Source organism: Homarus americanus, unplaced genomic scaffold, assembly GCF_018991925.1.
Source record: "Homarus americanus isolate GMGI-L3 unplaced genomic scaffold, GMGI_Hamer_2.0 scaffold23578, whole genome shotgun sequence".
Lineage (NCBI taxonomy): Eukaryota > Metazoa > Arthropoda > Malacostraca > Decapoda > Nephropidae > Homarus > Homarus americanus.
Genome location: NW_024733231.1, coordinates 7,652,016 through 7,667,644, shown reverse-complemented (window position 1 = coordinate 7,667,644; position 15,629 = coordinate 7,652,016). Strand labels below are relative to the sequence as shown.

Here is a 15,629-nt window from a genome sequence, read left to right as displayed (position 1 = left end):
GTCAGTCAATCATGTGCATCCTACCTACTGATGGAACACACACACACACACACACTTACCAAACTGGCGAGCATAGTGGGAATGAGGCGGGCATTTATGTCACATCCTGATTTAAGTCTGTAATCTTTGTGTACTGTACAGTTTCCACAGAACCAACCACCTCTCGGTCACTCGGCCTCTTAACCTGACAAGCTAGAAAGAGATGTGTTTTCATTACAGGTAAAAGAAAACAATGACTTTAACAACAGTATTATTATATTCTTCCAGTTATATGGATTATACGGATACAAATGCTGAGTTTTTATTATTAAACAGCACATTGAAGCAGTATGTTCCATAGAGGCAAACAAGTGATTTCTTTCACCCTTACAAACCACAGGACAACTTCATAGAAAGATGAAATACACTATGGTTATCTTCAATGGACCGTCATAGGTAACATCCATATCCGAAATTATACAAAAAACTTTACTACTTGTTGACTTCCCCAAAATGGGTGACAGGCGACTCTTGTGACTGGGCATACTCAACATATTTCAAAATTAGCATTCAGATAATTCTTAGTGAGAAAATCACAGATGACACTACCGTCTCCACTCTTGCACACTCATTCATAAATGATCATTGACCTCCAATGAGAAGCAATGCATTTGCTCATGAATAATCACATATATACATGACACCGAAGGCCAAGAACTATGGTGACGGTAGAGGTATGATCACATCAGCCTGGCTTCCTACAAAATGGTTTTGTCATGGCATCAGCAATACCAAAACCTAAACCAATGGATTACTTTAAGAACTCCCTTTGTATTATGAAAGTGTAAAATTATTAAAACCAGTCTTTTCTGCAGGTATATTACTGCTGATGGCAATGGTGATTACACTGGTGATGGTGCTACTGCTGGTGCAAAAGTAACAGCAAATTTTGTATTGCTGGGAAGAGAAAATAAAATAAATAAAATTATACAAGGAGAACAGAAGAAAAAAGCAAAGAATGCTATACTGTAGCAAGGACTAAACTCGCTGTGTCATTCTAAGCAGTCAGCACACTGCAAGCCTTTGTCATCATTAATAATATAAGAGGCTACACCATGTGCTCAATAAAGTACATATATGAAAGAGAGCTTTTTTTTATCTACAATAATAATTGTTCACAGCTTCAAAGTACATACAAGTCATCACATTTGCTGCAGACTGCATCAACACCAGTGTGAAGGAAGGCAGTATAACTTGTAAACTTTGCCTTGTACTTACTTCTCTGTGGACCACGTCACTACATCTATGAGCTCATCAACAAGATTTCAAATTGTTTACCTACAAAACTGGACAGAATAAAATGGCTTCAGCAATGGAACACGATGCAATCATAACATTTATATACTATTCCTCCCTGACTGCTGGTTTCCCATATGTGGTTTCTAGAAGCTTAATATAGAAGACTGTTTTCTCACTATAACCATAAAATGTGAGCAAGAATATGACCATCTGTAGGCAAGTCCAATTAGCTGAAGTGACCACTAGGAAAACATTATGAGGAGGACCTCGGGGGAATATCAGTTGTGACTATAGGACACTGTCAGAAATCAATGAAGAGAACACACAAAATGAGAAGGGGAAAAAAATATCTGATTTCAGTTTTTGTTTATCTTTAGATGAAATGGGTTGAACGAAGTCATTCTTAAAAAAAATAAAATAAAATAAAATAAAATACAGACTATGTGATGGGATTAGTGAGTACAAGAAAGATACTTTAATAAGAGTTATAATGATGATGGTATACGGTATATATAAAAAAAATCTTCAGAATGATACTGTATGGATATTAGGAGAATCAAGAGACACACTGTTTGAAGAACTATGAGGCTTATAGTCACTTATTACATCACATGTTCTGATGAACAGTTATAGGCATGATAAAAATAATATTGGAAGTTTCTATCCTTCCACATGACATTGATATACTTCTGAAAGGTACTTTGGACTTTGCTACAAGAACCTCCCTGTAACAAGTCCCTCCTAACAAAAGCCCTGGGGGACGAGATCGTGGTGTAGCACAAGTTCGGTGATGAATGTGTTGCAAAGACTATGAAAGACAAGTGTCGTTCCATTCTTGCCTTTGAGGTTACATATTTACTCTTCACTCTTGTCCAACTATTCTCACTGTACAGGTTACCAATCACTTCCAAAAGCCCGTCAGGTTAAGAGGGCGATTCTTCTCGACCTGTGCCGGCCCTTTGGATCCATAAATTCAGACAGGAAGATTGCTAGGATTACTTCTACCATGTGTCTTAACTATTTACCACCAACCACTGTACACTGCTTTCTGCCGATGAGTCGTTTTCCTCACTTTTTCTTCCCAATAATGAGCTCGAGGAAGTCGTATTCATGATCACTAGTGTGTGGTACATATTTGTAGACTGTTCCATCACTTGCCAATGAAACTAAACAAGCAATTTCAGCATGTGGTAAGCACGATGCCATCCCCAGGCCCACTAATCCCTCCATTAAGGATTGTCTGTCTCATCTGTGTTTCACTCCCCTGCCTGTTTGGCACTTGGGTATTTCCACTTTTTCAAATCCTCTTTCATATCTGGTATCATTCAGTTCCAATCCCATTCTTTTTTTTTTATTTCTTTTTCTTAAAACAAAAGGCTCCTCCTCTGCTTTCACTTATACTTCTCAGTCAACTTCCATCACCATTGAGAATCATCTCTGTTTGTTGGGCATTAAGCAAATAAAACCTTTTTATTATGGTACCTAAGTAAATATTAAAATTAAATAGCTATGCCATTGGGTGCCAGTTTGGTGCCAACACAGGGACACAAAAATGCCCCTTTTGCACTGGTCATGACTTGCTTCCACCAAACTACATCTAAACTAGTGTCGTCCCAGAGTATGTCAACATTAGTACTTCCCAAAGGCGACTAAATACACAGAGGAAAAAAATCAATTGGTCATTTGGCGAATAAAGAATGTTTTATCAAAGCACAATAGTCCATTCACTTTTTTGGTTGATGGAGTGAACAAGCAGATGAACTCGTCTTACTTGTTAAGTAATCATCACAGAACAAATGTGACTCAATCAGTCATTCTCGGCTTTATGCGACACACCAACGGGCTTCCTCATCGTTATCATAAATAGGGAAAATGAAACGCACTGATTTGTCACAAGAGCCAAAAATGACTGCTCTCATCACAATTACAGGCTAGGCCTTAAAAAGGTCCCAGGGAATAGGGGGGCTTCAATCCACTCATGGTAAGCAGTTGTTTGAAGTAAACTCCAAATTTCCCTTACCACCACCACCACCACCTCAGCCTTCTTCCAATCCAGTCTGGCCACAAAATGCTCCTCTTTGTCAGAGAGGAAATCTAATTTCTCTGGCAGCAATCATTTCTAATAGTTTAGTTTAGAACTGAGTATATCTTTATTGCACATTCTCCTTTCTACATTAAGCTCTGTGTCTATTTATGATCATGGTGCTTAAAATAATTTCTCTGTAAACCCCTGCCACACATATGCAAAAGAGATTGTCCAAAATTATAATGGCTTTGGCAAACCATCTTCCAGCACTCCAGTGGTGTGCACAGCAAAACATAAAAGCACATTCATCTGGCCAGGTTTTAAGCCTTTAATTTAGTCAAGGTACCACTAAAAAGGCTCGTCTCAACACAGGCATAATAGTACACAATGTGCCAGATGGGATCACAACGGATTTTCACACAACACAAAGATACAAGCACGAGGCTAGACTCCACATCTTAGAGGCGAGTACTTGATTCAGCTGGAGATGCAGTGCTTCCGGTGGTGATGAGGTAATGGTGAAGTGATTAGTGCTTATGGGGGTTGGCTGGGTGCCCCCCTATTGGTGGCGGTGCCTGAGGGTTGAGGATACTCTCATTAGACTGCGACTGTGATGCCGGCAGCAGCACCGCAATGGCCTCTCTCTCCGGTGAGCACTGCACCACCGCCAGTCACTTCCCACGGCCAGCCTTCTTCTTCTTTCTTTTGAAGAAGCAGCAACATCTGCCAAAAACCAATAGTGTTAATAATTTCTCATAACAAAAATATATACATGTACAGTCGGCCACAGGAATAAGTATACTGCACACACTGTAGCTGTAAGGTCCGAAAATGGTCTGGTAATGTTGAAACTGAGCATCCAGACGCATGATGAAACTCAGCTCCCCCCACCTGTTATTTCTAACTATTTTCTGTTTCTCCTTCTTTATTATTCTATTTACTCCTCTTCCTTCCTTTACAAATACAAACATCAGTAAAAAAAAAGTAGGGTAAGAGAAAAAGTGGGGGAGGAGGAGGGAGCTGTACGATAACTGCAATCCCATTCGGCAACAAGTTTACTACCATTGGATACAATATATCACTTGTAATATAAACACAAGACACTAGTAAAACATTCACAACAAATGTATTTATAACATATATGTAGGAATAAAACATAAATTACAGGTCATTTTGTCTGTTCTGTTCAGGACAGTGTTACCAGATATTTAGTCTCAAACACGAACCGAAGATGTATACTTATTCTTGTGGCCGACTGTACCGTCCATTACTATTTATTTATACACATGTAGTGCCATGAGTTACTAGTTACCTCTACAGACCAACAATACTGTACCTTGAGACAAAAGATAAAAGTTTCTTCATACCAGCCATACTGTACTACATGGGCGAAGAACAGGTCTTCACTCACACATGAAACAGAACCACCAGTGACACACTAAACCTACAGTTCCATTCAGTATACTGTATCTGATATACACCCAATACTTACACACAATGTTAAAAATACATATTGAAGGAAACTCACAATACTGTACTACTTAATGTCAACAATTTACAAAGAGATATAAAAACAAAAGGAAGGATGAACAGATGTGAAGGGTCCTGTATATAAAGATTAAAGGCATCACTACATGAGCTGGTAACTTTGAGATCAAAGGAGTAACAAGTTGAAATGGATGAAGAGGATGCAGATAGTGTCACAACTATGACAGGACAGTGACACAGTGTTAGGTACAACCATTAGTGATCTACTGTGTGTGTAGATCATGTACTGTACCACCTAAGGCCTAAAGAACTTACACACACACACTAATCATGGTTGTGACACTTCTTACATACCTTCCAATCCTAGTCCTTCAAAGTCTAATTAAGGTCAGCTGGTACAGTAGTTGCCAGGAACAGACATGGTTCTCTCTCCTAAGGTCAAGCATACACTCTTAACTAGAATGTGTTGTTAAAGTGCAATATATGTAATAGCACCAACAGCTACTTGCCATTGCTAATTCAATCTTCTTTTTATTTAATTGATCGCACTTGAGGGGTCACTGGGGCAATTGAAATGGAGAAGTACATAACCTAACACAGTAAACCCTCACATATACACCATCTCCATAACATAACATGCACATAAAAGATAAACACATACAGTATGGGCAGGTAAATAATGATACAACATTACACACAATTTACAACTTGTACATTACTTTACTGTAGGTTGTGGTTGAGGCAGGTAGTGTGTGGGTTGTTATCACTTCTTCACAATCTAATCAAAGCATTACAAAACACATGCTGAGAGGGTAAAATGTTGAGGTACTGTAGGGAGGTAAGAAAGGGGACATGAGCAGCCTTACTTGGTTTCGTCTGAAGTGTCTCCCTCTTGGTGAACTGTGATGGGTGTATTGGAGTGGCCAGCCAAGGGATCATCTGGCCCAAGCTCACCATTGGTAGAACTCACAACCTGCAGTAATCATGAGGGAAAAAGGTTACACAAATTCTACACGATAATAATCCAATATCCAAAAGTTTTAGATATTTTTTATTCACAAAGTATTATAGATAAATGCTATATATAATAGTTTAACTACATGATACTCCTTTGAATCCTGACACTGAAAAAAATTACAGATGAGTAAGGGGAGGGAGGGAATCAACCACTATGAGGAGCCTCTCTCTCTCTCTCACACACACACACACACACACACACACATAAGAGCAACATTTCTAAAAGTACAGTGTGACATTCAGTCCTTTGCCCCATGTTGAGGTGTAGGTAATGGGATGGTTATAATACTCAAGTACTCGAGAAATCTTTTGCTTTGAGAGTTTCACAAGGAATTATAGTCTCTGGTACTTTAGAGAAGATCTTAAATTTCTGTCAGCTGGATACAAGTACAAAAGGCCTTACAGTACAAGAGTTTAATGTTTTATATATATAATGTATGTGTGCTTGGAATCCAGGACCCACTTTAGCTTCTCAATATCTATTAAAGTCACTGGTAAGCGCATCAGTGAGGAACCCAAAGCTGATGCCTCAATATCTCTGAGATGATAATGTTGAATTTAATACAGATTCAAGACTTAGTCCACGGAGTTCGGCATCTCCACATGCCATACCCGGGTCAACAAATTTAAAACTACGCGGAGTGGAAAATTACTTCCGAGATCCGGATACAGATGTGGCCGGTGTATCACGATCACTGTGAAATCTTATGAAATCTAGACTGTATCTCCTGAAATGTTGTTCATATTACAGTGGCTTCCTTTCACCTACAATTACTGATCAATATATCTTCCATATCCATATGAAAATCAAAAGAGTACTAACTTACATAACTGGATAATTACTTGAAAATTTGACAAAAGTACTACAGTATAGGTTCTACATTACTTTCTTGAAGATACTTATGAATACCAAATTTAATAACAGTTACTGGCCTACAGAGCAAGATGGTGTACAACTAAATCAACCCCCCCCCCAAAAAAAAAAATCATTATGACAGTTTCTTAGTGTTATAACATTATATATTGGAGATAACTTATTCAATATTGGTGATGCAGACCAAACTAAATAAAAATACCTTAAAATTATAATCTTATAATAAGGAATAATTACTGAACATAGGCAAGGAGTGTGTTCTGGTACAGTACTAATAGAAAACACAAAAGTTATTTCTCCCCTCACACTAACACCATAAAGTCCCACTGTACAAGAACACACAAAGCATCATCCAGTGAACTATATGGTGATGGTGATAGTGCAGAGGATCCTGGTTAACCATGCAAGCTCTGGTGCAAGGAATAGTAGTAATAGTAGGAGAAGTAGTAGTAGTAGTTTTAACAGAAGCATTTGGGAAATAAGACAAGCATTGGCAGCTAAACAAACCCAAAAGAGCAGGCAACATATTCAAAGTCAATCCCACACTGCCGCACATTCCAGTAGAGTATCGGTGCCAAAGAGCATATTATTCTCCTCACATGGCAAGTACGAGCAAAAAATACAAAATAAAGAAATAAAAGGACAAAAAAAATAATAACAAATTTCTGGTTGGCAGCTGTTCAAGTCGCCTCAACACATCAGCTGACACTTCAATTTAATCTGAAAGGTACTGTATTTCCCACAACCTGAGATAAATGTCATTCAAAAACTGTGAAAAATCCTTTCAGCATTCATAGACATCTAAAGATATAATTATATATACTGTATATACATTCAAAATCCACACTCACCATACAGATTGGAGATTCTTTAATGTATTTTTTTTTTATATAGATTAAACGGGCTTCATATAAATTAAACCAGGACTATTAAGATGCAATTACAGGGAACAGTTAAGGTGACATATTATAGCATGTGTGATATGGGGAGCAAAACCATGACACTTACTGAGATGGTTGAGGACCTATGACAAGTTACATCATGAACAGTCAGTCACCCACAAGAGTCATGTTGCCTCTCCGCCTGAACCACGAACCCCAGAGATTCAGACTCGTGAATCCCAAGCATATATAGATACACAATAATGCATTAGTCTCTAGTGCTTCAGATTCATAAGTCTGAATGTCTGGGGTTCGTGGTTCAGGAGGAGAGGTGACAGGACTTTAGTGGGTGACCTAATCGACCTTAATCGCCTTACAAAAATTCTTTTAAGTTAGATTCAATCAGTTCGTTTAGGGTCAGGTCATTAATGGTGCACCCAGAATCTAGAAGCTTGATGAGATCAGTGTACTGAGTGGAGGTATGTGGCTAACTGTATTGTACTGAGTGGAGGTATGTAGCTAACTGTATTGTACTGAGTGGAGGCATGTAGCTAACTGTATTGTACTGAGTGGACGCATATGACGGTAAAAATCACAATACACGATGAAAAAAAATATGAAAACAAAAGCATAAGGAAGTGAAAGCTGTTGTAATATAAGGATGAGGGAGATAAAGTGGTAATTGCAATATAATGACCATAATGGGTCTACCAAAATATGATGTATATAGTGTAGAAGAGTTTGGCATTAAGAGGATCATAGTTGCTTGTGTCTTGATGCAAATAAGATAGGGAAAGAAGTTCAGGTGATCATTAGGACAAAGTATATACGGTAGACAGCTGTGTGTGGGTGGATGATGGGTGACTGGTGACAGGGTAAGGGGGAGGTTCCTGGTGGGTGCATTCATTTAGTGACCGGTGACAGGGTAAGGGGGGGTTCCTGGTGGGTGCGTTCATTTAGTGACAGGTGACAGGGTAAAGGGGGAGGTTCCTGGTGGGTACGACTTAGTGACCGGTGACAGGGTAGAGTTCATTTAGTGACCGATGACAGGGTAAAGGGGAGGTTCCTGGGTGTGACCGTGACAGGGTAAAGGGGAGGTTCCATTTAGTGACCGGTGACAGGGTAAAGGGAGGTTCATTTAGTGACCGGTGACAGGGTAAAGGGGAGGTTCCTGGTGGGTGCCTGGTGACAGGGTAAAGGAGGTTCTGGTGGGTGAGTTCATTTAGTGACCGATGACAGGGTAAAGGGGGAGGTTCCTGGTGGGTGCGTTCATTTAGTGACCGATGACAGGGTGTCGTGGGTATTCCAGCACTGCCAATGATATCCCTGGATGATCTTGTGTTCAGATACGATCACGACCTGGTAGCACTATACTAATGTTCAGGCGAGAAGTTCCTCATGTTTGAACGAGTGTACGGTGCTTCCGGCAGTGGTCGAGGGACGCTATGGGTGGTGCTGTAACGTTCCCAGCCCATCAGTTAGTGACAGTAGCATTAAGGGAAGGGGTGGGGGAAGGGGGGAGACATCAAATATGAGTTGTTAATGGGGTGTAAAACATACTAGGCCTACAGGATTAGTTTCACTGCATCTTGAAGAATGTTATGTGGGTACCGGGTTGGGACACTCAACATGTAGAAGCAGTCAACAATTATCTGTACATAACCTTGACTTTCCCACAAACTGCAGTGTAATGGATTAACAAACTACAAGACTAAGGAAGTGTACCTGAGATAGACCAGAGTACTCACATACTACATAAGTAAAATCTAATTGATTATTCAGTCAGGCAAACCAAGAGTTGACGAAAGTATATATACAACGGGAGGTTTAAAATGAGAAGGGTTTTTTATTATATTAAGAGAGTTGGGGGAAAACACCATAAATATTTGTTCACTTAAATATTCCAATGACTGTAAACATCCTTCCCTCTCCAGTGCTGTAAGTAATTATGATAGCACGTGTGTCATTACTTTTAACAACATAACTACTCTGCTGTAAAGAGTGTTTGATTTTGACGAAGCCATTGAAGACATCACGGCATCATAATTACCAACTTGTGGTGGACTTTCACACTTCAGAACATGACACTGATCGTCTTATTACTTTAAACAAGAAAGCAATTCTCATCCAGCCTAACCCATATATTAAGAAACTTGCAACCACCACAACCCAAATCACAATACAATCAAAGCTCATCTTTTGAATGTTAATCCCTGAAGACTACAATCAGGGTATCGCATCTGCCAGTAAAGACACCGACACAGTTATGAGCCTTCACCGAGAGCAGTGCCAGTCATACTGCAGTCTCCACACAAGGACATCACCGACTCTTCTGTCTCTTTTATGATTTCTGTTACTTTATTTATATTCTTTAAGGATGAGGAAGGGGTTACCGGGCAGCAGCATTAACCATTACAGTATTGAGTTAACTTGATAAGGTAATGGTCATACTTTACTTGAAAACATAAGTAAATAAATAAACAAATAAATAAAATAAATAAAATAACAAACTTATATTATGTAAATTCGACCTCATCTAATGATAAGAGGTTTAATGTGCAATTAAGACAAGCTTTTAGCAAAGCCTTACAACAAGAGACACTAAATGGGTACAGTACAATGTTAGCCAGCACAATGCTCTATATAATGATGCTAAGGATTACAACTAAAGCTAGAAAAGTATTAGATTTTAGAACCACAAGTAAAGATTACTAGTTAATATCATTATGACTGTTTTATTATACCGAAAATTCCTTTAAGCTGCCCGGTAGAAAAAGCAGTGTGAAAAAGCTACAGACTTTTAACATTATCCATGAGGGGAGGAAGGGAAGGCAAGGTTTTCTTTCATGCTCTATGGCTACTTGAAGACCTGTTGCTGGAGAGGGGAAGGAAACTTGTCACCTGATCACCAACTTTGAAGTCTGGTTGGAATTATCAATGAGGGAAAATTTTCTAATGACCTAAGAAAAAGATTAGCCTGATGGATAGCCCAACCCTGGTTCACAAGAGGTGATCTGGTGGGAAGCAGCAGCAAGAGGAAGGGGTTGAGAAGGCCCGTCGCCAGAAGCGGTATTACCTGGACGGAGCCGTGGCGGTCTGCTGGGGTGAGGTTGCCGCCTAACATGTTGCTTGCCTGCTTGGGGGTTTCGGGCCAGGCTGCCGTACCCTTGGTGCCGCCCTGTAACATGGCCCCGTGGCCGTGTGAGATGCACACATGCAACAACAACAACCACCAACAACCTTGCATACCACCTAACTGTGTGGTAGACACAGGAAGTGAGGATAACACCGGATGACCAAAATCAAGTCCACCTAACTCATCATTTTTCTCTCTCAACCAGCGACCTGACCCATCACTCTGGCTACAATATCTTTGGACAATCTGGTGGGTACATCTCTCAGCGCGTGATCATTAAGCCTACATCCTTCCTAGCCTAAAACTGGTGTCTCAAAAAGATGTACACACACTGCCATACAAGATCTACATGGAGATTGTGCAAATGCTTGTGTTACAGAGCAAACTTTGTCCTCACTCATGAGGACGATGTTGCCGTTGTAATACAAGGATTCGCGCGATCCTCCACGGTAATCTGTATGGCAGTGTGTACGGTATATATTTTTCCGAGACACCCTGTACATAAAAATCCAATTCCTGATAAAAGTAAAATAAAAGGAAAATAGGTCACATCTACTCAGTATCTACACAAGTTCATACCACTGGGTCTACAAGCCATATTACCTAATGTCTTTAAAGCTTACTTTAAAAATTACTCTATTGTAAAAAAGCCTATTTTATATATAGTACTGTACAGTATATATCATCTGGCTACATTACCAATGAAGCTAATATTATGTACTGAGAGGTGCAGTTCTTAAGTCATGGCTGGAGAAGTTGGCCACAGTACAGTACCAATTGTTCCAACTGCCAGTACAGTACAGTACAGTACAGTACAGTAGTGTATAAAGCTAACCTACTTAATGCACTGTGTTACCTGCATCAGACGTAAATCCTCTCCTTCTGATTTCTCCTGGCAATATTAAAAATAATAATAACAATAAAGAAACACTAATAATAAATTAATAAAAAATCCAGAACACTGGTTCATTGGGACTCCAGTGCCTTTATGATCCAGTTAATAGATTTTGTTAACTAGAAGCAAATGATAAAACAAAAAGTCATCTAATAAGGCAAAAATTATAATATATATTATATACTGTACTGTTTTTAAATTAAAGAATATTTAAACCAAAATACTTGTACAGTACTGGTAAAGTTGAAACCTTGGCCTTGGCCTTAAACCTCAAGTAACATTAATACAAATTATGGTAAGAGTAATAATACTGTATCAATATAATCATAATTATCATAAAATAATAATAATTTTGATAACCCAAATAATTTTTGCCTACGTTTTATTCCACACTCGGCAAGTTACTGTAACAACCACCCGACTGACATGATAAACTAAAACAATAACTGGTCTGGGTGTAAAGAACATGCAGTTGTGGCTGTGATATTGGATGCATCAACTATTGCTATGTTATCAGTAGTCTGCAAGGTTATTGTACAGTACTGAGCTTTAATATATTTAGCTAAGACATCATGTTCAGACACTACCTCATTCTCTGGGATGACCACTCAAACTGTCAACTCCAAAATACTAGTGAGTGTTATTGTATCAGAGTACATAAGTTAATCCTTGGGCACAGCAGCTATGATATTACAGAGTACAGCATTAGAGTATGATTCTAGAGTTATTCACTAGTTAATTCAAAGATGAGTCTGGTGTTGAGGAGTGCAAAAGATTGTTGCATGTGAGGTAGCCAATACAATACATCTGGTGTGAGTGTGTCAGTGCCAAGAAGCCACACTTTGTGCCATTTTGTCATTCAAATTCATACAGGCCCCTCACACTCCTCCACAGTCTTTCACAGTGCACAGCAATATCATTAATTTTTGACAATCTGTGTTTATACAGTACAATGCTAATTAAAAATATTGGACTGGAAAACAAAATCTTTGCTCGATTGAGTTTAAGAAATCTGAAGTGCCCCGGGTTAATGCACTGTAGCTCAAACAGTGAGGAGGTAGTGTCGGAACATACATGATGTCTGACCGGGGGAGGCCGTGGGGCGGTGTCATCCACCTGCTGCGTTGGTGTCCAAGGTAGTAGCGTCTGTTGCGCGGCAGTGGGGTTCTCACCCTCCTTGCCATCACCTGGCCCAACAACAGCCCCCTGCTCAGGCCCCCCACCATTCCTCACTACTCCTGTCAACTGGAGGGAAAATGTTAAGCCCTATTCAAACACACTTTAGACAATCTAATTACAAACTGAAACAGTAGAGCTACAAATGGCTCTTGTTGAAGTATGCCTTGCAGCTTCCAAAATTTCAACTGTGTCCTCAGCTGCCCTGAAAAGGTAAAATGTAAGTACAGTTGTTGTCAAAATTTACCTTAGTTGCTGTTGGGTGCCTTTCACGATTTTCTCTGCTTGGTGACACAATCACCTCTGTTCCTGTCTGCGTTGACCCAACTGGTGTTGACTGTAAGACCAGGTGCTCTCTTAGTCACGAGTTTTCCCTCCACAGCCAATTTCAGCAAGCAAGCAATCAAAGAAATCTAACTTGTTTTGTTTATAACTTAACTCTAAAAAAATCCACCAAAATTTGTCCACGGCCAGAAAGTATAAAGAACTTGTACTTGAGTTCCTTCCCCTTTAAACTAGTTCATAAACAAACAAAATTCTTAACTGACATCTTCAAAAAGCTTTTTGTAGGAACTTATTATTTTATACTTCAAGTATACTGTAATACATGAACATAATTACATTAATGAAAAATATAAAAATATTTGGCCTTTTTGTTATTGGTAAAACAGACTGTAATGATTTTTATCAAAATCATAAATCATTGTTTGAAGCATGAAATCCAAGTTCCTGGCCAAGGGGAAGAGACAAATGACCTGCAATGTTCCCTCACTAGAGTACCTCCCCTAGCAGAACCTGCTATGTCTATGAAGATACTGTACTGTATCTAATTGTTAAAGGAGAGGAAGTCCACTCACAGCATAAGCAGTTATGCTAGTTAGAGTGGGGCACTTACCCCAATCAGTTGCTTCCTCTGATAACGACCGAGCCACAAGATTCGCCGTGTCTTCGCCTCAACCCCTCGGCCATAAACTTGGTTTGCAAATCTCAGACAAAATATTTTCCTCACTTGTGGCCAACTGTTAACAAATGCTTAGTGCCAGAAGCTGAGCTCATCATTCATTTACCATGAATGACAATTGTTTCTACACTTTGTTTTCTCACAGGCTGGATGTATAAAATTGTACAACACACTTTCTTGGTACCATATATAAATACATTATTTTCATGAGGCGAGTCAAAATTAAATGGGTCCAAAGTTTATACTTGGTCTACACTGTAGTTCAATGGCTTTCCAAGTAACCACTGGAACAGGGTTTGGGCTCTGTCTTGCTTACATCAATCTGACTAGGCATGTAACTGTCCATGTTGCAACAGACACAGATCAAACAAGACAGTGTCTCCGCCTCAGTGGACAAGGCAGGCTTTACAGGGGGCGCTCTAGTGAGGGTATTTCACAAGTCACTCCTTGAGACCCATAAGCCAAAGAAGATAAAAGCATAAAAGTTTCATGGTACTGAATATAATTCTTAACTAGATTTACTTCTGCTTCCTACCCCACATTAAGAGTATATGGGTGGGTTCTAAGTTCTTACTGCAACTACTGTAAAGTACCTAATGCGTGAGTTTACCTGGTTCACTACGGAGAGGAATTATTACGTCGGGCTTGACAGCTACAATATGTAGTAGTACCCACTCACCATGATACTGTACCATGCACTACGCCCACTTCAACACAGGTCAAACCCTCAGAGAATGGTCATTATTATCACTATTTTACAACCAAAAGGTTTCCAAAGACCAAGTTTGTGAGAATAATATAAAAAATCATCTTCACTATCAAGGGTGTTTACTCTAGCATACTCCTGTTACTCTACATCAGCAAAATTTTTCGACAGACCTTCTCTGATCTGGTTTTCACACGATCAGAAGGGGCAGCAGTTCTCAGTTGTCGCATATTGGCTAAATATTCATCCGGCTGCATATGTTTCGTGAGATCAAGTAGGTAAGAATTTATTTAACACCTGCCCTCTTCATTATCAATGTCATATTTTATCTAAACCATCTTATTCCTTTCTATTTTTTTTTTCATAAATACAGAAATTCTACATAACCATACCATAGTCTTTCCAGTCCAATCAAACTCCCCATCATCAACATAGCCTTTCCGTTCAAAGAGGTCCTGGAAGAGCTTTCGCAGGTAGTCGTAATCTGGAGTCTCGAAGAAATCCAACCGCCGTACATATCGCAGGTACGTCGCCATCTCTTCTGCAAGAATAACGAGGAAACGACGCACAGATGAACACCAACGACCAGAATTTCACTCTAAACAGTATTCTATTAATACATTGAAATTTATCTAAAGACTTACTAACCTTAATGAACCAACTTTACATCAGCTATTCAATATGCCTCACTAGCTGCACAACACATGATCCACATAATGTAGCTGTGTTATTAAACTACTGTATTGTGGGGGAATCCAGGCACCAGTACAACTAAAAACAAATCATTACTGGTCTCTTTATATTGAAAATTTGATCTAAATGCACCAAATAAATGACTATAAAATGTTAAACCATAGTTGTTGGCCTGGGCTTCCTGCACTACACACTATGTAAACAGCCATCAGTCTCAACTGGTGGCATAAATGACCTAAAGTAGCACAGCAATTTGGACACTATCTCCTCTCTAGTTATGACAGTCTACCCTAAGGTACTGTACTGTTGGCAAGTCCATGATGAGTCTAATGAAATGTACTGTGTGTGTGTGTGTGTGTGTGTGTGTGTGTGTGTGTGTGTGTGTGTGTGTGTGTGTGTGTGTGTGTGTGTGTGTGTGTGTGTACATTACACACATTTCAATATTAGGAGTTTAGCAGTAACAGACTTAAATGAAAATACTGGTACAAGAACTGCATT

General features: G+C 39.3%; 1 protein-coding gene across 1 annotated transcript in view; it reads right to left on the bottom strand.

Moving 5' to 3' along the window:
* Window positions 1-237: 237 nt before the first annotated feature.
* LOC121869672 (casein kinase I-like) overlaps window positions 238-15,629 on the bottom strand; it is a gene marked incomplete in the record, with an annotated part of 118,868 nt that continues 103,476 nt past the window's right edge. The window contains 5 exon segments of the mRNA XM_042371212.1: window positions 238-4,027; window positions 5,659-5,765; window positions 10,641-10,742; window positions 12,670-12,840; window positions 14,831-14,979. Coding sequence (XP_042227146.1) covers window positions 3,976-4,027; window positions 5,659-5,765; window positions 10,641-10,742; window positions 12,670-12,840; window positions 14,831-14,979 — 581 coding nt within the window.